The 24164-nt window shown below is 27.9% G+C and overlaps 2 protein-coding genes and 1 long non-coding RNA gene across 4 annotated transcripts; 1 reads left to right on the top strand and 2 right to left on the bottom strand.

Moving 5' to 3' along the window:
• Positions 1-2063: 2063 nt before the first annotated feature.
• On the bottom strand, positions 2064-6222 carry LOC149877140 (uncharacterized). Of its 2 annotated transcripts, none has more exons than XR_016447797.1 (4): positions 6113-6222; positions 4278-4445; positions 3785-4204; positions 2064-3308 (listed from the first exon to the last, which is right to left on the bottom strand). It is a non-coding gene; the product is annotated as an uncharacterized LOC149877140 (long non-coding RNA). The 2 variants fall into 2 exon arrangements; XR_016447796.1 differs by lacking the exon at positions 6113-6222 and adding an exon at positions 4700-4793.
• Positions 6223-8718: 2496 nt separating this feature from the next.
• Positions 8719-14896, bottom strand: LOC149877139 (uncharacterized). The gene is made up of 3 exons (XM_090073535.1): positions 14693-14896; positions 10857-10948; positions 8719-10213 (listed from the first exon to the last, which is right to left on the bottom strand). The coding sequence occupies exons 2-3, from the start codon at positions 10912-10914 to the stop codon at positions 8988-8990; spliced, it is 1284 nt and encodes a 427-aa protein (XP_089929661.1). The 5' UTR covers positions 10915-10948; positions 14693-14896; the 3' UTR covers positions 8719-8987.
• A 2599-nt stretch (positions 14897-17495) lies between these two features.
• Positions 17496-22797, top strand: LOC149877138 (prostaglandin E synthase 2-like). The gene is made up of 5 exons (XM_090074326.1): positions 17496-17973; positions 18216-18409; positions 21661-21861; positions 22321-22435; positions 22599-22797. The coding sequence occupies exons 1-5, from the start codon at positions 17617-17619 to the stop codon at positions 22743-22745; spliced, it is 1014 nt and encodes a 337-aa protein (XP_089930452.1). The 5' UTR covers positions 17496-17616; the 3' UTR covers positions 22746-22797.
• Positions 22798-24164: the final 1367 nt, after the last annotated feature.

Below are 24164 nucleotides of genomic sequence, written 5' to 3'. Positions count from 1 at the left end.
TAATTAAACATGTTTCAGTTTAATTTGCTGGATATATACTTTATATATTTTCAAGTTTCAGGTTTTAATACATAAACGTGATGAGAAGAACTTGATTTGTTAACATATATACAAGCATTTAATGTTTTTATATAAAATTATGTACCTTTAAAAATACAGAGTTCATGTTTTTACCAATCATAAACACTGAATGATAATATAAATAACTGAATTGATTTACTATTTTTAACTTTTACTATTATTGAATTTTTTTATTATTATTACTTTTATTACTATTATTATTATTATTATTATTATTATTATTATTATTATTATTATTTTTTCACAAAGCAAATTGAAAAAGTCTTGTGTTCGAGTACTTGAAATATATATTTCGTCGAGCATGTAATATCTTCAATGCAGCATTCATCTAAATTGAGGTTAAAACAGTGTTTCACTGAAAAGTCCTCTTTCATCACACTCTTTTTTCACACACTCTGATCAGAAAGAATCCATACAGAGAATTAAAAAAAAAAAATTGAAGTATTTTTAAGGAAATTATTTTTCTAGATTAAAACTTTTATAAAAAATTTTTCAAATTTACTTTTTGATTTTTCAAAAATGCCAGATACTTGGATCATACTTGTAATACTTTTGACAAGCAGAAAACTGTTATAATTACTTTACTACTTAAGGTAATTAATTTACTCATTAAAGATCATTTTTAAATTAATTACTTGCTCGTTTGACCTTTTTCCCTTCATTAAAATTTTTCCTGAACAACATGTTTTTGATGAACAAGATGAATAAAACGATGGAAATTTTAATCAGTACAGAGCTTTTTAAAAATCGATATATTAATTGTTAAATTATAGGCCTTTATCTTTTAAACAACATTAAAAAGATTTTTTAACTCAGAGTATATTACAAAAAAGTTAATAGGTTTAATAGGCATAGTTTTGTTCAAAATTTTGTTTATTTATAATGCTACATACTGTCGTCCCATGTCGTTTTTATACTAAAGATCAATTTTGAATAATATAATCATTTTTAAACAAATAAGAAAAAATTTATTGACAAATATTAACAGGAGCAGGTTTAATTCTGGATTTTTCGTTTTCAAATGCATGCATTTTTGTGTGAAATTTCTTCTCTTATGGTGGTGAATGTGATACAATCAAAAATATGAAATGCCAGTGTTTTAATGTAAATTATGCACTTTTAAACTATGTTTACATGCTTAAAAATTCCTTTTTCTGTTTCACATAACACTTTATCATTCAATGTCATCCATTTATTAAAAAACAGTTCAGATGTTTTTAATAAAAGAAACGACTTTCACATAGATATTTGTCAAAAGAAATTCTTGAATTGCTCAAGGTTCCAGAAATACCAAAAGAAAAAGATGAATGAAACCAAATGAATGAAATTGTTGTGGCTCCTTTGATAAATTTATGAAATAAGCAAAAACTGCTTTATTTCATCCAAATGTTCAGTTATGATAAACATTAACATTTTTTACATTATTTATTCTTTATTTTTTCCTTTGTTGAAAAATTCACAAAGAGTTTAATGTATATATTTTTTCAGAATTATTCAATTCAATAGATGTTTATTTTTGGATATTTTGTATTTAAATACTTTTCAGTTTGTAAATGAAGTTAAGTCAGACCAACGTTCTAAGGACTTAGAATTCACCTGTTTTGTACTTTCTGACCAGAGTGCATTGTAGAATACCTCCAATATGAAACTTATTTAAATTTTCTGTTTAAAAATTACCATATTTAGCTTCTTTATTAAAAAGCTTTTTTTTTCCTTTCGTGTTTTGCTCTTTCATTTACAATTTCGTTCTCACAGTTTTTCATGAGTAATGGAGGTTGTCTTCAGCTATAAATTCAATCCTCGACCTGATTAGAAAAAAAAAAAGATCAAGTTAAGTGTAAGTCAATTTAAATTAAATCTAACCCTAACTCATCACTTTCTAAAATATTATAAACTTAATTTTACCAGCATAGCATTTTTCTCTTCTAATTTTTGCCCAAAACCTGCTTCATGTTTTTTGTGACACATGTAATTGATTTTACTTTTATTTTTTGAACATAAAAAAATGGTTTTCTTTTTACGAGTCAAAATTACTATACTCTTGGAACTTGGAAAGCAAAATAATTTCGTCAAGGATGGAAATATTACTAAGATGGAATTTTTTAGTGTTTTTCTAAATAAATTTGCTAAACAGCAAAAAATATTTCAAGGTTAGGCCTTTACTAAAACTAAAAAAACCATTTAAAATTTCTTAATTAGTCACATGGGGCCACACAAAATTTGTAGTGGAATCTTTAAATGTAAAAATAATTACCAAAAAACACTTCATAAATATGACATAAAATTATCACTAGTGAGAAAGAAATTTACTTAAAGCCACACAATTATTAAAACTTTCTTTTATTCTGATTTTATCTATTGCTACTTTCAATTTTAATATTTTTATGAGATATTTTAGGAAAACAGCTTTTGCTTTAATTTATAAAAAACTGATATAGAATACAAAGAAAAATAAGTTTAGACTATACTTTATAGCAAAAAGACGCTAAAATACATTCCCATGTTAGTTTAGCATAACAGTCCTCTTCTCTTTTTCAAAAAATATTTTTTAAGATTGTAATAATAGGTATGTTACAAGTTATAAATACATTTATAACTATGATTTAAACAACAAAAAATTACTGTTTAATTAATCAGAAAACTCAATGAGAGTATCGCCACAAGTAACTTTAGCGTACAAAATTTTTTTAAAAAAAAGTAAACAAAATTACTGCTTTTGTCTCACCTGAATAATTACATTTAAATTCGGCAACATATTTTGGAGAAAAACTGCTGCTTTTTGGTTTTTAACATTGGAATAGACATAATAGATGAAAAATTATTTTACTTTTTTAATGACCTTAAAAAACCAATGGTAATTTAGTATTTAGTGTAATTCTATAAACTACAGAAAAGGGGTATATAAACTACAGAAAAGGTTGCTTCTGAATGGCAAGCCAAAAACAAGTATTACATGAAATGACATAAAACTAACTGCTTTTCAAGTTTTATTTTTCTGTTTCTTTCATTCTTTCTACATAAATAAAGAGCAACAATTTTAAAAAACTTTTTAATGAAAAACCATTGACTTTTTTTAAATGAGTTAAGAAAACTTAATCTAACAATAAATCACAAATCTTGCAAGTTTTTATGACTTCTGGAAGATTTTCATCTATCATCATCTTCTGCACAATTTTTATGAAGCAAGGTTTTCTTACCCTATCTTCTTTCTCCATCGAATTCCAAAACTGTAAAAAAAGTTTTTCAAAACTGTGAAAAAAGCTTCAAAAAATTCCAAAACTGTGAAAAAAGCTTTTAAACAAAAGAATTGCTTATAAATTTTAAATAAACAAGAAAGCCAACAAACTCATCCTTTCAAGACTTTCATTTTTCACTCATAAAAATCAAAACTGTGTTGTAAGATAAGATTTAAAAAAAAAGAAATTACATAAACTACTTTAAGTTATTTTTAAATTAGTTAAACTTCAAGACAGGTGATCATCTAGCATAAATTCTTTGGAAAATATTGTTCAGCTCAGACAAAACAAACATAAATGTTGCATAAATGACTATTAAAGAACCAGCCTACATTTTGAAAGCAAGTATAAGTGCTTTTATTTGCTTGTAAGCAATACAGAGACACTTGTCAGAGCAGTTAAAGAAAAAAAATCAAATACATATTTTACAAGGTATTATTACAGCTAAAATAGTTCAAAAGTCTTACCACAATGAGCAACAAGATCCTTTTTCATAGGTTTGCAGATGCTTTGAACTTTACTGAAGAAGTTTGTCAAAAAACCAACTTGTGTGGTTCTTTTTAATAATGTTGTTTAATGTGTTATTAAATGTGTTTAAAGTTTAACTCATTTGGCTGTTGTACAAAACTGGCTGGCAGCCAAGGGTTTTGCTTTTGGTGTACCACATGGAACTCATGCAAGCTTTATCAATTTCAAATTAAAAAATGCAGCATCTTATTCACTCTGCAGACTCATCAAACAGCAGATCAATAACCACTTGTTTCTTTTACAATCTGAAAAAATGTTGCTATAGAGTAACACCTTGTTAACAAACTAGATTTCGCCAGACAGTTGTCAGATAAAAGATTGTCATCTTTGGTATGCTTACCTGCAAGGTGTAAAAATATCTAAACAAAAAGGTGACATACTCTTATAACTTATTACAAAACGGTTCAATTAGTTCAAAAGAGACCATCTTACCTGTATATATACGGATTAACATCTGTTCAGTTCTCTATTTGTAAGCACATAGAAGTTGTCTGTTTGTCTGTTTCTGAGTGATGAGAGTAAATGTTGTAACAGTTGGCGGAAGAAACATCTTTGATTATTGTCAAAACATGCAGTATCACACAATAGGCATGTTGCAATCTACAATACAGAAAGTTACATGTTAAAAAACATAATAACAACAATATAAAATCACTCATGTATTTAAATAACAAACACATTTCTAATAGCTCTAACTTCTCTAAATCCTCAATCAAACAATGTGCAGCCCTCCCCTGCCTTTATCTAAAACATGTTAAAGGAAACCCTTTAATATATTTTAGAATAGCCAAAAGAAAGCAACAAAATATTCTTATTAATTAGATTTATTATTTAGGTAGTTAAAAAATAAAGACCTTTAACATCAAAACACTTATAATGAGACCAAAACAAAGTTTTGAACTGATAAAAAATTTTTTGACTAACTCTCCCAACTTGCATAGTTGTTCTAGTTATATAATTATAGCTGCTCATCATTTGTTACAACTTTTTTAAATGTTTGCATAAAGCAGAAGTTTTCTTTAACATATATAGAATTTGTATAAACTAGACAATAGTTGTTAGTTTATTGTTTAGGAAAAATAACTAAAGCTTCAATCATAAGAAATTCTGTTAGCATATGGTTAATTGGAAAATCAAACAAAGAATTGGAATGATCCAGAATTCCTTCAAAACAATAAATACTGGCAAACTTCCTCTAATATCATGAAGAAGAAAAGAAATCATTAAACTTAAGTGTCAACATTACCATATTGCTCGCCTTTCCTTAATGGGAAAAAACTAGGATACCAACTATGCCAGTCAGATATACTATATATATGCCAAAAAAATTGATGAAGTTATCCTATGTCTAAATCATATGTGAAATCAAGTTCTTGCAAATTATTGAACAAACTCTTAAGAAAGATCTTGTGTGGATAGCATTTTGCCACCATGTTTTTGAAGTTAAATTTTCCAGCAAACTTGCATCCACATCTTTTGGAACTACTACTTGACTTGATGTAGGTTTATTTAAGAACTGCATATTCAAGCACCTGGAGCCATGTAACATGTCAGGTGCATGGCCTAAGGCATCAATTCCATTAAATTCTTCTCTTCAAAAATCAAATGACTCTCACTGCTCTTGAAAGAAATGCTTTGATCTACATCAGCTGTTTGTTGCTCTAATTTATAGAAAATTTTGACATGAAGCTAGCTTGGGAGAATGAGCCCCATATGATGAATTGAGGTTGTTGAGACTTTTGAATGATCTGCAACAATATTAGAAATCCAGCAATTGCAGTCTTCAAAAAGAAACCTATGGTATTTTTCTAAACATTTGTTTGGCTTGGCTTTTTTCGACCCCTGCATTGATGTTTACAAAAGCTGCCATGGGTAAAAATCTTAAATGTGCAGAAAAAAAAGTCACCAAAGAGAACTTAAGGTAAGAAACTCAACTTAGAAAACCCACTAGAATTATTTGCTAAAAGTTGAACATATCATCTTTTTGACCTTCTCATCAACAATAGGCCAGAAAAGGCTTAAGTTTTTCTCTTAGTATCACCTAACTTTTAACAAATGGATCCAAGTTATATTTAATGACTGTGCAGAGAGAGGGTTCCTTTATTCCAGAGCTTTAACTCTTATATTATAAAAGACAAAAACCTTCAAAAAACTTCAACGCTCATTACTTCAAGTCTCATCTAATTCCTGATAGGTAAATGTTAAAAAACTAAGCATTTCAGTTAAATGTAATTAAATATTCGGAAATTCTTAACTTTTTTTATTACCATATTTGAAATTTTTCGAAATTCGAAAAAAAAACAAACGGAGATGACTCAAGTCAAATTCTTTATTTTTTCGTTTCTTTACTTTATTCACGGTATTGCACAACTTTTGTAAACATTTAACCACTGATCTCAAAATATGTTATATTTTGAGATCAGTGCATTTAACAAGACGCAGTTCAGCATTTTTTTTTTAATTTCATCTTCGAGTTGGTGCGTTCTTTATTTTAACATTAGCGGGCGCGCTTCCCTAGTTGACTGATCTTACAGATCCTACAAGAATCCTATGGGTTGAGTTGCACAAGTCCCTGCAAGACCTATAAGCATCCTTTTGAAGGATCTTGTAGGATTTAAAGGAATTCTTATAGGATAAGGTAAGATCTAAAAGGATATTTTAAAAGATCTTGAAGGATCAAAATAGGATTCTCATAGGATGCTGTAGGCTATTTAATTTTAGATTCGTAATAGGTAAGTTTAAGTTGGAATTAATGTTTTCTTATTGAAATAAAATTTCATTCTGTGTAAAATAAATTTTGCACATTAAAAACTAAATAAATAGTATAGCAGATATTGTTTTTTTTTAGTACATGTACTAAACATGTTTATGTACCAAACAAAATGTAAACGTTTTTATAGATTAAACAGGATATACCTTGTTATAACAAATGAAAATGAAATTTTTATAACGAAATTGTTAAAAAAGCGCGTTTCTTAATTTCTCCTTTAATTATCTGAGTGAAGTTAAAAAACGTGCTTTTTTTCATTTGTGAAAAAAAGTATATTTTACAGAATTAACATTAACAAAACAACTTTTCTGTTTTTACTTACGATCTTACGAATCCTTTAGGATATCCTATAGGATAATATAAGAATATTGCCATCCTACAAGACTTATAAGTTTTCTGTAAGATAGTCAACTAGGGTTACTTCTTACATTTAATAGTAAGTAGTCAATATTTTATATTGACAAAGAGTCGCGAAATTCTTAATAATTAAAGTAAAAACAATATTTAAAAGATAAAAGTCAATGAACCAAATAAACTTTGTAAAACTTTTGTCAAACAAACATATACTATTTATATTTGTACAATCAACAAACACAATTTTTGTTTGAGAGTGACGCTTACCTGTAAATGTGTGACAATTGATGCATTTCATTGACTTGAGTATTTTTTTTGGCTCCTCCCCATCATTAAACTGATTAACTAGTGCATCAACCAAAAAGAATAGTGTGATTTTTTGAATGGTTGTCAAATTACACAAACTTCTTGGAAATAATTATTTATTTAGATTTAAAGAGAATTAGCTCCATTTTGTCTGGTCAAAAAATTTACTTAAATTAGAAGTTTGAATGTAATAATAATAACAATTACAATAATAATAATGATAAAACAATAACAATAACACTAATAGTAACAATGGCAATAATAGTAAAGGTTGCGATATTGTGAAGATAACGATCGCATACTTAAACACTTCAGCTAAGATTTGTTAAATCGAAAAGACTAAAGCAATCAAGCAAGCACTTAAACATATACATCTAAATTTAGTTGAGTGCAACAATTGCCACAACTGCTATATTTTAAACTCCGTTTTGGTTAACGGAAATCGTGCAAATCATAGTGTAATCTATCCATAACGGATCTTAATGTAACCCATTAGCTTTTTATGGCTTTTGCAAATTTACTTAAGATTCAAATAGAATGGGAAGACGAAAAAGGAACCTGATGATGAAACTAATTCTAGAAGTTTAAAGAGATTTATCTCAAATTCTAGTAACATTAGAATTTTCAATAGAGGATTTTGTAATGTCATTGAAAAAAATTGTGAACAACTTTTTTGTGTTTAAAGAAGGTGTGTATGCGGAAGGAGGAGGGTGAATGGGTTGGGGTGTGATTGTGTTGATGCTAGTAAGAGGGTTAAAGAAGTATGGGTTAAAGAGTTAAATGGAAAGAGTTTCGTGTCCCTTTGTTGACTTATTATTTATTTGACAGTATGAATAAGTCTGCGTTTTTATGTCCTTGTGTGACATCATTTCCTAATTGCTGCGTTCAAATAATTTTTTTCTTACAATACAAAGAGCAACGTGATGTATTAATAAAAAAATGTACAAGAAAACCCAGTGCAAAAATCGTGAAAACACATTGTCACAAAGTACTAAAAGACGGGTCCGAGAAACCCAACCTCTCAATTGGTTGCAGAAAAAAAAAAAAAAATCTGCTACGGCGTTAGAACTGTGAAACGACGTCATTTCATAGCACTTTTTACTTTCTTGTAATGTGATGACCTCATTATTGTGATTGCTGCTGCACATGAAGCAGCGTAATAATTTGCATGAAGAAGTTTAGTTGATTTTCCTTTAGCAACTAATGGCAAATAAAGACGATGCAACTTTTGAAAACAAATCGAAGTAAATAATCAGAGACAATCTGCACTTTAATTGCAAAAATCGCAATCAACGAAGTAACACCATTTTAAAACAAAAACGCATTTTTAATTACGATTAATGTAAAAATTTGTTTTTTAATAAAAGTTATAAAGTTATTTTTAAAAAAAAATTATTATTAATATTAAATAACTACTAATTAAATAAAAGAACTAATCTTTGCTTTTACTAAATTCCTAATATATACGTTCAAAAATACTATAGAGATTAAAATAAAGATATATTTATGAAAATAATATTATTATTCTGATAACAAAATAAATATTATGATGCGCTAAGTTAAGTATTTTCTCTACAACTTTTTCCTGGAAGACGTGGGACAATCGTGGAAGACTCAAAATTCTAGCGTTCAATCAAAATACATCGCTATTTCTTAAATCCCATTCATTTGATAGAGCAGTAGAGAAAATTTTTGAAAAATGGGAAAACAATCTATACTTTGCTTCGCCTTCTTTTCTCTTCATCGTTTTTATCGAAAATAACATCTGAGTCCATGATATCGTCATATATTGGAGGGTTTTCGTATTCTGTAGCTTCTTCATCAGTCAGCAATCCTAACTCACGATGAGAATAAAACTGGTCTGCATCAGAGTCCTCCATATCGTTAAATTGGTTACTAGGTATTTCTTCTTCTTCGTCTTCTCTCTCTTGTTCATTTAAAGAGTTAAAGAATAAATTTTCACCAAATCTTCGGCGTTTTGAAGTAACAAATCCGTCTTCAATATCTCTCAATTCATCACTGTTTTCATCTTCGTCAACAACTGAGATATCGTGGTTGTGAGACTCTGCATATCTCTCGATAAGTGATAATATCGGATCAAAGTTCCTTTGATCGTTTTCATCGTCGTCAAGCTCAATAACAAAATCTTTACGTTGACGTTGCTTATCAATAATCGAATTATTTGTTTTTTTATCAGATTTCACCGAAATTAACACCGCACCATGCTTTCCATCTTTAATGCTATTTTTGTGCAGTTCCGTTAATTTTTGAAGAGGCAAATGATTTGGTTTATGAATTAGTCTCGTATGAATGCGATAATGACTGATATTCTTTCCTGATTCCTTCATAGTTTTGTTATTTTTTAATATCCGAGATAAAGGTGGATGTTTTTTAAAAATTTCCCCAATTTCGTGTCTGAGTTGTTGTTCAAGTCTTTTTCGACTTTTCAAACGAGAAACAATATGAGATGCTTTTTTATAAAATTCATCCGGTAAAAATCCATTTGTAGTAAGGTTTTTATCTTTGTTGTTTTTAAAGTTTTTGTAGGCAACTTCATTTGAACGGATGCTGTGCTTGGAATATATAGAAAGCTTAAGCATTTCTGCTCCCAAATCGCCAACTAACCCGTTTGTTGGCCTCGATGGTATCATTGCTTCTCGAAAAATCTCTCTGGCAAGTAATTCTTTTCTGGGATCACCTTTCGAATCAAATATCTTGTGTAAAACTATTGATTTTGTTGCTGATGTCAGCGTTTTTTTTTGAAGTACACTTTTCAACTCAATTGCGGCTTGGTGGATTAAACGCCTCTTTAAACCGTATTTATCGTGCGAGTTAATTTTATGACTTCTTTGTTTAGTATTGTTATTGGTGTTAATAAGATAGTTTGAACGATCACTCTTAAAATTTCTTTTTAGATGCATTTTGTGTATAACTTTAGCTGAAAAAGAAAGATTAAAGCCAAAATACATTAGTAAAAAATGTTATTTGCATCATACGCACTGATTTATCGTTTTATATCGTTTTATGTTTTAGATTGTTTTACTTTATGGATGTAAGGATAGTTTAATACACAGAATTTCATTCCTACAGTAAGACACCAGGACAAAGTAAAAAAATTATCCATCAGAGAGTAAGAACAATTAACAACAATTGGGAAATTGTAAGAACAACTAATAACAACAACTAACAACTAATTGTAAGAACAACTAAGTCTTTATAATTATAGATTTTTGTAAAATGATTTCAAATATTCCATCGCTTTATTTTATCTTCATCGCTTTCACACTCCATCGCTACTTATTAGAAATTTTCAATCTAGTACATTAACTTTCGAATCAAATGGGTGGAAAAGGAGATTGGAGGAGGAAATTTGGGGAAGAATGTAGCTGACAAATTAGTTACTATATACTATAATACGGAAAAACAAGACTTCAGTCCGACCTCTGACCTTTTATTCCGGACCATTGACTTAGTATATTGCATTAATAAATTCATTCACATAGAATGAGTTTTATTACTGAAAATTTTTTGACTGGAATACAGAGGTATTGACCAATGAAATAATAATATAGACTAATTACCTTTCGTCAAAATTGACACCACAATCATCATTGCAACAATTATAAAGTTTCTCCGCATATCCGAGAAATTTTGCACAAATTGCGGTCATTATCTGTGAGAAAAAGTTAATTATTTAACATATAATTAGAAAATTATTGTACAAAAAAATCATAAAAAAGAAATCCAGTTTGAATATCATGCATTTGATTCATATTTTTCTCATTGTCAGTGTAGAATCCAGACAGTTTTCTTTAAGGGAAGTGAGAAAATGGGAAACTTCAAACGGAAACTGTGGAGGTGTGGTGGAAAAATATAGATTTTAATGAAAGAAAAAGATTTTTTATCATTCATGTTAATGTTATCTGAATAAAAAAATGATGATGAATATATTGTAAACATAATTAGTTTTTGAATAAAAGTAAATATAAAAAACCGGTTAAGCAGACGCACAAAAAAATCTGTAAAGAATTTTTCGGTTAAATTCTTAAATAAATTATTAAATAATAAATTAGATTATTTAATAACATGAAGAGAAATAGAAATGAATGGCTAACAAAAATGATATAGAAAAAAAATCAAGATAGAAACAGTATAAAAAGATCAACTAAGTACATAGTTTGTTTCCAAAAACTTCATCTGTAATATTTAAATTATCAATTTGTAATATTTAAATTAGCACTTAAAATGGTCGCCGACGCAAAAGTTAGAGATCCCCATTTATTAGGAAGCGATGTTTTTTTTTTTATTTTTAAATACATATAAATACACTATTGTAAAGAGTCTTCTAAAAAATGCTCATAGTAAATTGCTTTCTAGAATGTTTGAGTTTTGTCACACACTCCTTGTTTTATGCAAGTAATACCAAACAGTTACTCCTTTTGTGTTACAATAGATTCATACTCTGCTTGATCTTGAACAAGAAGCCCAGCAGTTGCAGCTGTCGTTGCTAGACTGCGTGTGATAACTAATGCTTTCAGCGGCAAAATTTACTGAAAATAGACTCGTCGATCCAACGGTATTTTGCTCTTTACTACATTTGAACTTACGAAACAGAGAAAACAAGCGCACGTTAAATGCGATATTTTTGTGGATACCACTGTGTCTAGTGTTGTATTTTTTGCAATATATTAAAATGTTGATTGTATTTAGATATGTATTACCTAATGGTTCACATAGTTAAATTACCAGAAGCTATTATGTTTTACATTGTATTTAATATTATATATTACCATATTTACATTTTAAATATTTTGAATACGCACTAACCATTAATTTTTATTCACAAGCTTATATGAACTTTTTCTTAAAACTTACCGTTGTAAAATTGTGACATAAAGAAATTTTTCTTTTTTCTGTATATATTCTAAACATCTTTTTTTTTATTTAAAGGTGATGTAAGTTGTTTATGTACTTTATCACAAAATTCACTATTTGTTTCAATACTTTGCTTTATATACACAAAGTAGTAATGTTCTGGTTCGTTAAAATAACTACGGTGTTTTTTTTTGAATATTTCTTTCATTCCAATAAGAAGCCTGTTCTGAAATATCAGAAATTATCAGAAAATATCAGAAAAGTTACTTTATACTTTGGTATAATAAAATTTTCAAAAAAATTATAAGAGAAACTTTGTTCCCAAGGAAGTTTCGGACCATTGATCTCCAAACCGTAGGCCCAAACATATTTTATGTAGGGTAAGGTTGCTAATATTGTACCGATGCCTTTATTGTACTTTTAACATAACTCGTTATTTTTACAACCCACAAGAAATTTTTTAACTTATTTTTTATCTTTGCTGAATGAAATTAAGGAGTCAACCGTTTTTTTTTGTCATCCAACTGCATTAAGGCCAGAGTAAGCTCTTATTGGTTTGTTATTGGAGATTTCTTAATTTAAGTTTTTATGGCTAAGCGTATTTCACTAAAAAAAGCAGAAGATATGATTTGTTCAGTGTATTTATGTTAAAGCATAATTTATCTAAATTCAAAATAAATACCTAGAATTTAAAATATCTTATTTTTAGTTGTCAAATTTTTTAACTAACTGAATGTCAGATTAGTTGCGTAAATTGTACCTCAAGGCATATCCTTAATTGTACCGACGCAACCATTCTGACCGCTAAAAATGCGTGTAAAGTTTAACAAATTCCTTTTGAGATTCCAATTAGAGAAATATCCACATTTACAATACGAACTTCACCACTTAAACAAAAAAATAAAAATATTAGTATAACTCTTGCATTGACAAGCAGTCCTTAAAAAGATGCACTCTCTAGTTCAGTTTTACCAATATGTCAAGGCTGGTGTCATGTTGGCTGTGCAGGTGTTAATCAAAAACAGATACAATATATCTGAAACTTTTGCCAAAAATAATGTTTTTATGTATTTTATTTTACAATATTTAGTGTGGTTGTTTTTAAAACAGATATAGTATATATTTTTTACATTATTTAGTATAATTATCTTTAATACCTACCTTCCTCCTCTATACTAATCTTAGCTAACCTATTGGTAAGCATACAATTTAAATAAAAATTGTGCCATATGTGATGATACCTGTTTTTGGCATTTTCCAGAAGAAAAAAAAGTTCAAGTTGCATAGAGTTTATTAAATAAAAAACTTCATTTCATTATATTACGGGCAGTTAGATGTTATGCTATGTTATATCAGAATATTTCTAATTGCTGATTTTATAAAAACCATTCCTTTTAATCAGTTCTTTAAATCCCTTAAATCTAAAATCATAAAATATTTGCAAAGCTGTAAAGTAATTGAAATCAAGAAAGTGGTACAATATTGGATTACAACGGTACAATTAAGGATCTAGTTTCCTTAATTGTACTCTTAGCGCTATTTTTTTAATTTGATTCTTCGAGATTTAACGCTTTTTAAATTTTGAGTTTTTTTAACGTCTTTACAACAAACAATCCCTAAATTATGAAATTCAATTGAAAATCCATGTTTCCACTCAGTAGATTGACTATATTTTTTAATTTTGTCTTAGGGGGTACAATATTGGCCACCTTACCCTAATGTGATTTTTAAGTCAAGGGAATTCTTCTAATTCTCCCCATGCCAACCTTGTTGCGCCGCCACTTTTGTAGAAAAATTTTTTCATTAACCCCACCACGGAGTTCAACTTAAAGTAAACTTCGTGTGATTTTTTAAATTTAACAACGCTCTATATCCAGTTCAACGTTTTTCAATTTTGCTAACATCGTTAGTTTTGAACTAAAATTTGGATCTCATCAAAAGAATCATGATCAGCGTGGTATTTACAGGTTGATTAAGTTGTTTCTTTTGTAAATGAACTTCCCTTGCGTCGATATTGTAAAATCTTGTTTAAAACATTTACTTCATTTGGTTTTACAATATGATATAACTGGAATTTTTTTTACCAAGTTAAAATTTATAACCTGGATATGAAAATTTTATAGTGCTCTTCATTTCTAATCAATAAAGTCTTAAGGTAGTTTTAATGATTATATTTCACATGGAGCTTCCTATATTTTAAAGTAAACATCAATGACTTTAGTTTGGAGGTCCACTAAACAATACTAAACAAGTAACCGAGACAAGAAAATGCGAACAAACAAACAGATGGTAAACAAACAAGTAACCGAGACAAGCAAGTGAAGCAAACAAGCAAACAGAAAACAAACAAACAGACAGCAAACAAGTAAACAAATTTTTACTCTTTTTTTTTAACACACAAAATTAGTAGATTCTCTTTAAATAAATACATTAATTTTTTTAGAAACAACAATAAATAATTCACAAACGCTAAAATAAATTTTATTAATTAAAAAATTAAAAAATAGATTTTTTAAACATAATTTAACAAATAAAACCTGACCTTATCTATCACATTCCCGAAATTGTTATCATACCAATCTGGTTTTTGAAAAATTAAGATATGTTTAACACAAGCTTAAATAATTTAATTAAACAAGTTCGTTAATTGCTGGTTCAGATTTTCTTTAACTTTGTCGTTCTCACCGTTAGACTTCATCGAATCAAACAAAACGACTCAGTGAATCGTAGAACCTGCGGTTCAACAACAAACGCCATGAGATTTAGTAAAAGATAACGCGAGCAGCAAATGAGTAAAAATTTAAGTAGCCAGTAGCAAGAGACACCTTTCAGGCGTATTCTACTCGATTGAAAGAAAACCGTAAAATATCCTACTGACTTAAAGATATTAGAAATTGATTTTTGAAAGTATTAATCATGAAAAAATTAACGGCTATAGAAATATTTAATTTCATCGTTAGTTACAGTCGATTGTTAATCTGTATTTAACAGTATATAACTAAATTTCTTTCAACAAAGATATACAATCTTGCTTTAGTTGTAAATCGACAATGTACAAAAAAAAACTTTAAATCCGTTAAAAAAAAAAAATTAATTTTTATTTTTCTGTTCAATCTAAATTAACTTAAATTTTACGTACCATTTTTGCGCAGATAAAATTTGTCAAAGATTGAATGGTCACTGTTGAATAACAGCCTTCAAAACGTTCTTTATTCTTTCAATCCTTAGCTATTTATCTAGAATAGTAATAGGGTGGATCAGCAAAAAATATTAAATCATTTGCTTATCCATGTTAATGATATTCTAGGAATTGTAAAAAATTTCAGAAAGTCCGATCAGCATATTTATTAAATCTGTTCCAGCAACAGAAGGCCGCACAAGAATTATCGTTTCTTTTTAATGTGATGACAATAATTTATTTTCAAAACTTGAAGTTAATTACCAAACTTACTACTTGCATTAAATTAAGTGGTTAATTAAGTAAAAATATATTTTAAAATAGTTTCTTACAACAGCTACTTTTTAATAATGGCTTTTTTTTGGCTTTAAAAATAATTGCAAATTAGACATTTAGTAGAGAACAGGCCAAGAATTTCGGTTAACTTAACCATTGCCTAGGGCCACTACCTAAGAGAGACCACAACCTGGGTTAAATGTTTTTTAAGTTTACCAGCAAAATTTTTTTTATTAAAGGCAACAGAGAACGCTGTGATATGCAGAATTTTCTCCCGTGTTTTTTGGTATTCAAAGCTAAATAATATTTTCGGCAGCTGTTTAATTTTACAATGATACTATGAGAAAGGAAAACAAAAGAAATTATAAACATAATCTTTGATTTTTACTTGACTCAAACATATAACGTATTAAATCAAAGAAAAGTGCGGAACAGCTGAAACATCAGGTGGACACACATGTAAAGTTGCATGAACCCAGCAGCTAGTTGAAGAACAGGGTGCGTATTTACCAAACTTTCGTTACTCATGCTTAGCTCAACTAAGGTTGCGGAAACCTAAATGACATTTTTCATAACCATTAGGTGTTCACCAAAATTTTGCAGCGTTTTCGCTTAAAGTTAAGGTTGCGCATTAGCAGCGCTAAACTTACGCAAAAAATGACTTAGGGTGTATAAACAAATGAAAAAGTTAGCGGTTTCATTATTAACACATGTAACTCTCATAAATATGGTAATTAAAAAATCAATTACTTTAAGTAATTTAATTTAATTTCTTAAACTAATTGAAGTAATTGTTTAATTAGTTGAATTTATTATTAGTAATTGTTTTAATTAGTTGTATTTATAATTAGTAATTGTTATAATTAGTAATTGTTTAATTAGTTGTACAAATAGTTTTGAATATTGTTTCAAGTGTTAATTACAGAGTTGTTCCGAACCTTGCTAATTATTATTCTTTTATCGCTGCAGAATTGAATTTCTGGTCGCTATTTCAGAAACAGTTTTAAACTTTAATGGTGTGACTGATTTGTTTTTTACAACCTTAGCCAGAAAAAAAATCTGTTCAAGCGCTACTTTCACTTTAAAAAACAGCGAATTGCCTGTTTTTAACACAACTCAGAAAGCGTTCCGTTGAACCTATTTATCCTTTTTTTAAAGACTATTAAACCAGATTGCCCATTTTTTTGTTTTGTGTATTCTAGAGATAAATAATTACTGCGGTATTAAAAGCAAACTTGTTGGTTTTAACTGATGTATTGATAGTGACTATCTTCATACCATCCCTTAAAAGTGTAAAATCCCTTAAAGTGTAAAATTCACCGTAAGGAAGAGAAAGCTCAAAAAAAAAATTTTAATAAATTTACATAAACTTAAATAAATTTACATAAATTTACATAAATTTACATAAGCTTACATAAGTTTACATAAGTTTACATAAGTTTACATAAGTTTACATAAGTTTACATAAGTTTACATAAGTTTACATAAGTTTACATAAGTTTACATAAGTTTACATAAGTTTACATAAGTTTAAATAAGTTTAAATAAATTTAAATAAATTTAAATAAATTTAAATAAATTTAAATAAATTTAAATAAATTTAAATAAATTTAAATAAATTTAAATAAATTTAAATAAATTTAAATAAATTTAAATAAATTTAAGTAAATTTAAAGGGCTTGAAAAGATTTTCCTAAATATTGAGAACACCGAATCTATAGCTGTCTTGGTTATTTCAGATTTTCAGATTGAATTTTGATTAATAATACTACAATACTGCTGGGATGGATTACAACAAATTCTCCGCTATTAATTTTGTACCTAATATATTTGTCATCGGTTTGGTCAAGGTGGGGTAGTTAAAACGCAATGGTACGGTGACATTCCAATTGTTAGTCCGTGAGGTTCGTAATTTGTAGTGAGGTTTTTGTTTTTCTCATTACAATCTACTCTAGATATTTTCGCATAATTACAATTAGTCACATTTAAGAATTCTTATATATAGCTTAAGAATGTGGAAAAGATTGCTTAAGTTTAATCAAATACTTACAGTTACCGACAAATTTTCTTCCAAAAAACTATTGCAAAGGGGGATTCCAATTGTTTCAGGTTTTGCTTTCTCCGCATACATAACGGCAAATGTTTTGTTCAGTGAAAGTGAATTCTCGAAGGATGTTTCAAAGGAATCGGTAAAGAAAGAAAGAATCCTATATCAGTATTCAACTTGTCCATTTTGTTGTAAAGTTCGTACTTTTCTGGATTATTATGGCTTGAAATATGATATTGTAGAAGTTAATCCATTTTCACGAAAAGAAATCAAGTTCTCTGAATATCGTAAAGTGCCTATTCTCATAGCAGAAAGTCAACAAGTAAGTCATCATTGTTGTACAATGTGTTTATCTTCCCTAAATTTTCATAAAATATTGTTTAGTTGCATTAACTTGCTCAATTATGACTTATAAAACTGTTATACATTATTATAAAACAATTATATAAAACTATTATTATATTATATTTACTTTCTTCCTACTCCTAAATAATCTACTTACATGTCTGCTGCCTTCCTTCTGAATATATTTTAAATCACTTATGTTGACCTAAAACATTTTAGCTTAACGATTCTTCATTAATTATCAGTGTTCTGCGTACTCAATTAATAAAAAATGAAGACATAACTGATATCCTTAAATACTATCCTATTCTTGAATCTACTGATGAAAAAGGAAAAAAAGTAACAGAACATCAGAATAAATACCATGTTATGTACCATGAAAAGAGGAGTGCAGAAGAACATCAAAATATGATGTAAGTTTTAAGCTCACTAACAGTTTTATATCCTGTTTTTGTATAATAGAAAAAAAATTATAATTATGTTAATGATATTGAATATAGTCTGGGAAATGGAGCAATACCAGGAAATTGTGACATAAATGTGTGTGTATCGTTATTTATGTCACATGTTGTAAAATTCTGGATCACAGTCTGGTTTAGGAACTTGATAAAGTTTATCTGCACAAAAAAGCTTTAAATTTAAACAATGGCTGAAACCAATTGATAAACTTAGTACAACTGCATTTGTTTGACACAATCATTAATTTGAACAAAAAAGTGTTTTCGTAGAGTTTTTTTTCTAGTTATTGGAATATCTTCCAATAAGTTTGGAAAACATTCTTTACTAAAAGATCTTCTTTAGTAAGGGAGGTTAAAATTTACTTTTAAGTGGAGTTTTTTAGTAAAAAAAATTATTTTCATAGTGTGAGTCTACTGACTTGTCTGCTCTTGACACATACAATCAAGTAATGTGGCTTTGTGTTTAAAACCCAAAACTAAATAGTCTTTACAAAAACCAGTGGAGCATCCAGAGTGGGGCATTGGGCCATGGTCCCCTTCAAATTTATTTCATATTTATACTATTTATATGGTACTGTTTAATTTTTGTTTATAAATTTGTGATTTTTATTCTACCTGTGTATCCTGGGGCTTTTCCCTTCACCCAGGCTTATCCTAAGATTAAATCCTGAGTACTCAACTGAGGTTAAGAATGGCTTCTATAAAGTAACAACTTGAATTAATTTTGTAAACCAATTTTGATGAAAACAAAAAAATATTTGTAATCAATTTTTACATAACCAAAAAATATTGTTTTGTAATTTCTTTGTTATAGTGTTTATAACAATCAAGACACTTGTCTTTGGTACTAGAAAAAAAACTTTTTTATCAAATAAAGGATTGTATCAAGCAAATGCAATTGCACTAAATTAATCAAATGGTTTTAGCCATTCTTCAAAGTCAAAGCTTTTTTGTGCAGATGTATTTTACCAGGTTCCTAAACCAAATTACAATTTAGAATTTTTGCAAAATATGAAAAAAAGAACTTTACTTCAAGTTCAAAAAAGCAGAATGTGGCCATCAAAGAGTTTTGTCCTTAAACATGTTTTTAAAAAAATCCATAAAATTCTATGAAAAAGGGCTGAACCACAAAAGGAATCTACTTAAAAATATGGACCTTATTAAATTGCACTGTTTGATAATATTTCATATCATTGTTTATTTTTAAGACTTAATCGTTTAAAATGGTGCAGTTTGTTAAGTAACTGTAACTGTTAAGAAGGAAAAAAGAAAAAGATTATGAGTTACAACTGTTGGACTTTTGATTTTCATTTTTGCATTTTAAGAATACTCATAAAGAATTACATTAATGAACTTGTTAATAAAGCCACTAACATTGATATCACGTCATACTTCATATCTGATTATGGTTATACTTTACCGCATACTTAGCTGATGATTACCTAAATTCTATTTTATGCATTTTACTGAAAAACAAGAATAAAAGGACTGCTGGAAGACCTAATCAACCATCTGCCCCATCACAGGAGAATAAAGACATACTGCACATAATTTGCTGTAAATATCTTTGAATCATTATTTGATACTTCATAAGAATGTTAAAATGTTACTAGGTATTTTTCTTTATTTGTTTATTTTTCTCTTTCTTATTGTTCATTATTAATCAAAAATTTGTTTACAAAAGTTTTTTCATTGATAAAAATTTTTAGTTTATTTAATTATTTCATTATTGCTCTTCTAATAATTATTTTTTTTTAGGCACACAAAAGACAATAGAGGTACTATATGAAGAACTTTTTCAAAAAACTTTGGCTTAAATACTAAACACAGAAAGCCAAAGTTTTATGGAATCATTGGTGCAACTAAGTTAAACAACAAAGGAAAAAATTCAAACATCAAAAAGCAAAATAAGCTTCTCTAATAAAAATAAACAAAAAGAACATAAAATTAGGATATTTAGAATTTCCAAGGTTATAGTGAAAACCATTATTTTAATGTAAACAACTTTAGTAAAACAACATTCAACCGCCATGCACTTCTTAAGTTTTAATTATATCTGGTTTAACAATTATTTCTTGTTTAGAAAAAGATATGTAATACATACATAATGTCAGCCTTCTAAAACTTGTTTTAGAGCTGAGTTAGTCAAAACTCTAGAGTCAAATACACTTTGGTATGCGAGCATATAAACGTCATTAAAAGGACCAGTTAAGACTTAGGAGTTCAGCATTTTCTCAATCAGGATAAATTAGGGATTTGCATTTCATCAATTGCTCCAATACACCCATTACTTAATATATATATATATATATATATATATATATATATATATATATATATATATATATATATATATATATATATATATATATATATATGTATATATATATATATATATATATATTAAGTAATAGAAATACCAAATAACAATGTATTCTTTACCATTAAGGATGGCAAACTTTTAATAGAAAGTAGCAATTGGATTTTTTAAGAGTCAGCTTTAGTTCGAAATTTTCTCTCTAAAAGAAAATATAACCCATAAAATTCAATCCTAGTTGTTTAAATGTAAGTTATTTGTGAGTAATAGAATCTTTTTTGTTTTTAAAATCAACTTCATGTATAAAGTGAATTAGGTATACTGAGCAATTAAAGGCAAAATTCATTAAAGGATACCAGAGAAAAGAATTTGGAAGATTGATGAAGTAAACCTGCAGTGTTTTTTAAATTCTACATTTTTGTAGATTTCTAAACGACTGATCCTGTCAATAATTCTTGATTACTCTATTTCTAAAATTTAGTTCCTTAAGGATTTATATTTTTACTCATATTGTAGCAATATGAAATTTAGTTTATAAAATAAGTCAATACTTCTACTTCAAGCAGTTCCTATCAGACTTCAGGTTTGAGTTATTACTTGAAATTTCAAGATCAATTTTTATTTTTGGCCCTTGGTTTATTGTAACTATTTTTTGCTTTGTTTTTAAGTTTTGTTACATGTGATAAAATTATGTTTTAGTTCAATAATCAATATTTCAATGACTCATTTTATGGTGATTTGAACAAGCTATAAGCAAAAAATGTTTTTTTTTAAATGCTGTATAGTTTTAATATGGGCCTGTTTTTTTTTTTATCCACACATATTTAATATGGCAGTTCTTTATTGATTTAGTTGATTTTTGTTTTTATTAACTTACAATTTTTTTTAGAACTGAAATAAAGTGGCGTCAATGGGTGGATGATGTATTTATTCACACTTTGTCTCCCAACATATACCGAACTATGAGCGAATCCTTTCAAGCCCTAAATTATATTACTCAAGTTGGAAACTTTGGATCATTTGAACGCACAGTTGCTTATTACTCTGGTGCTGTTGTCATGTATATAATTGGGAAACGAATTAAAAAGAGGTATACATATATATTTATATTTATGTATATATATATATGTATACATACATAGATATATGTATTTGTACATAGATATATGTATACATACATACATACATACATACATACATACATACATACATACATACATACATACATACATACATACATACATACATACATACATACATACATACATACATACATACATACATACATACATACATACATGCATACATACATGCATATGCAATAATTATATATATATATATACACACACACACACACACACACACACACACACACACACACACACACACACACACACACACACACACACACATACACACACAATAATTGCTTGTCTACATACTTTTCTTTTTGAAATAAATTACAAACAATATTTGAAAGAGAGAGAAAAATACGCATTTTGTTTTTTGAATCGTGTTATTCAGGAGAAATATCTTTAACTTTTCTCAGGTATCACCTAAAAGATGATGTGCGTGCAAGTATGTATGAAGAAGCACAAAAGTGGACAAAAGCTGTTGGTAAAGAAATGTACCTTGGCGGTAGCCAACCTAATCTTGCAGATTTGGTGTGTGATTTTAGATTTTTTTACGCTCTGAGGCGCACTTAAGAGAAAAAAACAGAAAGTTAACAAACGTCTTTTAATCTTAGCAATTAAATTTTTATATTTTCAAATAAAAATTCCTATATTTGAAAAGAAAACTTTTCCAATAATTTTGCTTATAATATAGAACATGTATGGCGTTATATCAGCTATTGAAGGACTGGATGCATTTCAAGATTTAATGACTAATACCGACATTCAACCTTGGTATAATCGTATGAAGCTACAAGTTAGCGCTCAAGCTGGTGCAAAGTTTTTAAAACACAGTTTGTAAGCATTACAAATTGCGATGAAAATAAATTTAAGAAAAGGAAATTGAATGAAAATATTTTGTCTTTTTTTACACCAGCACGCAGTGGGAAAGTCCCATATAACTACGCGGACAAAAATCAATATTGTTAAATCAGCGAGTTTTTGATATTTTTTGAAATTGCTTAGAAAATTTTGAAATTGCTTAGAAATCGGCCTTTAAAAACCCTAGAATCGATAACTCGACAAAGGCTTGACCGATTCTGACAATCGACCCCTTGTCGGACAAGTATTAATAGGTACTTTTCGAAAATTAAATTGGATCGTAAAAGGGTTTTTAGCAACTTGTGAATCTGAAGATAATCTCCCAGCTGCTACCGCCGCACAAGCTTTCGTAAATATTGAAATGGAAATAATGGAGGATCTTGCAGTCATCACGAGCAATCTCAAAATGAAAACAATTTTGAATGGAGTAGTTAAAATGGAATTATGTACTATGAAATTATGGATCATGAAACTAAGTATTAGTAAAAAGTTAGAATTTAAAAAAGAAAAATCTTTTTTAGTCATGGTTAATCTATGCCTTCAAAAAAATAGGGAGATTCTAATACACACTCATTTACTATTTTATAATACTTGTAAATTTTTTGTAATACTTGTAAATATTTTATAACGATAAAAATATTTAAGTTACATAAAATCTAAAAACTATCAAAAACTCACTTTCAAAAAATGTCAAAAACTAACTGATTTTTGTCTGCATAGTTGCATGGGACTTTCCCACTGTGCAATGATAATAAATCTCAATATGTTAGAAAAGGCGGATGAAGGTCGATGAGATCGTTTGAGATTTTGATTAGAGACACATTAGAGGTAATATCTGCAAATGATGGGCGATATAATAATCGATAACTTTTTTTTTTTGAAACTCACTTAAAGTTAAAATCTAGTGACTTTGGGCTATATTTTCGGAGAAATTTTCAAATTTTGAACTCCTAGTCAAATTTTTCAAAATTTTAGAAATGATTTTTTAAAAGTAGACTAAAATTCCTTTCCAACAATATATATATATGTATATATATATATATATATATATATATATATATATATATATATATATATATATATATATATATATATATATATATATATACACATACACATATATATGTCTGGGAAAGATAATTATATTAAACTATATTTGATTAAATAATTATATTAGATTATATGTTAAAATGCTACCTTAAAAACCTTGATCTTTTGTGAACCCTGACATTCGAATTTGACCAAAAGCTTTGACATTGACGCTTCTTATCTTTGTAACGGTATGTCCGAGAAACTTTATATTTTGGATTTTTCTGTTTTAAGGTATTCTTAATCAAATGAAAATTTCAAATTCAAATTTAGAAGACGTGAATTTTCTGATTTTTGTCCACGTAATTTC

The sequence above is a fragment of the Hydra viridissima genome, unplaced genomic scaffold, assembly GCF_058129835.1.
Source record: "Hydra viridissima isolate aposymbiotic clone 2 unplaced genomic scaffold, HvirCarnegie_v1 scaffold_16, whole genome shotgun sequence".
Lineage (NCBI taxonomy): Eukaryota > Metazoa > Cnidaria > Hydrozoa > Anthoathecata > Hydridae > Hydra > Hydra viridissima.
The sequence above is the reverse complement of the archived record's forward strand: the minus strand, read 5'-3'. Positions and strand labels throughout refer to the sequence as shown.

Coding starts and splice junctions, on each gene's coding strand:
- LOC149877139 (XM_090073535.1), bottom strand. CDS start 10,914: ATGCGGAGAAACTTTATAATTGTTGCAATGATGATTGTGGTGTCAATT. Junction 10,214..10,856: donor GGTGTCAATTTTGACGAAAG/GTAATTAGTCTA, acceptor TTTCTTTTTCAG/CTAAAGTTATACACAAAATG.
- LOC149877138 (XM_090074326.1), top strand. CDS start 17,617: ATGTGGAAAAGATTGCTTAAGTTTAATCAAATACTTACAGTTACCGAC. Junction 18,410..21,660: donor GAAGAACATCAAAATATGAT/GTAAGTTTTAAG, acceptor AATTTTTTTTAG/AACTGAAATAAAGTGGCGTC. Junction 22,436..22,598: donor AACCTAATCTTGCAGATTTG/GTGTGTGATTTT, acceptor CTTATAATATAG/AACATGTATGGCGTTATATC.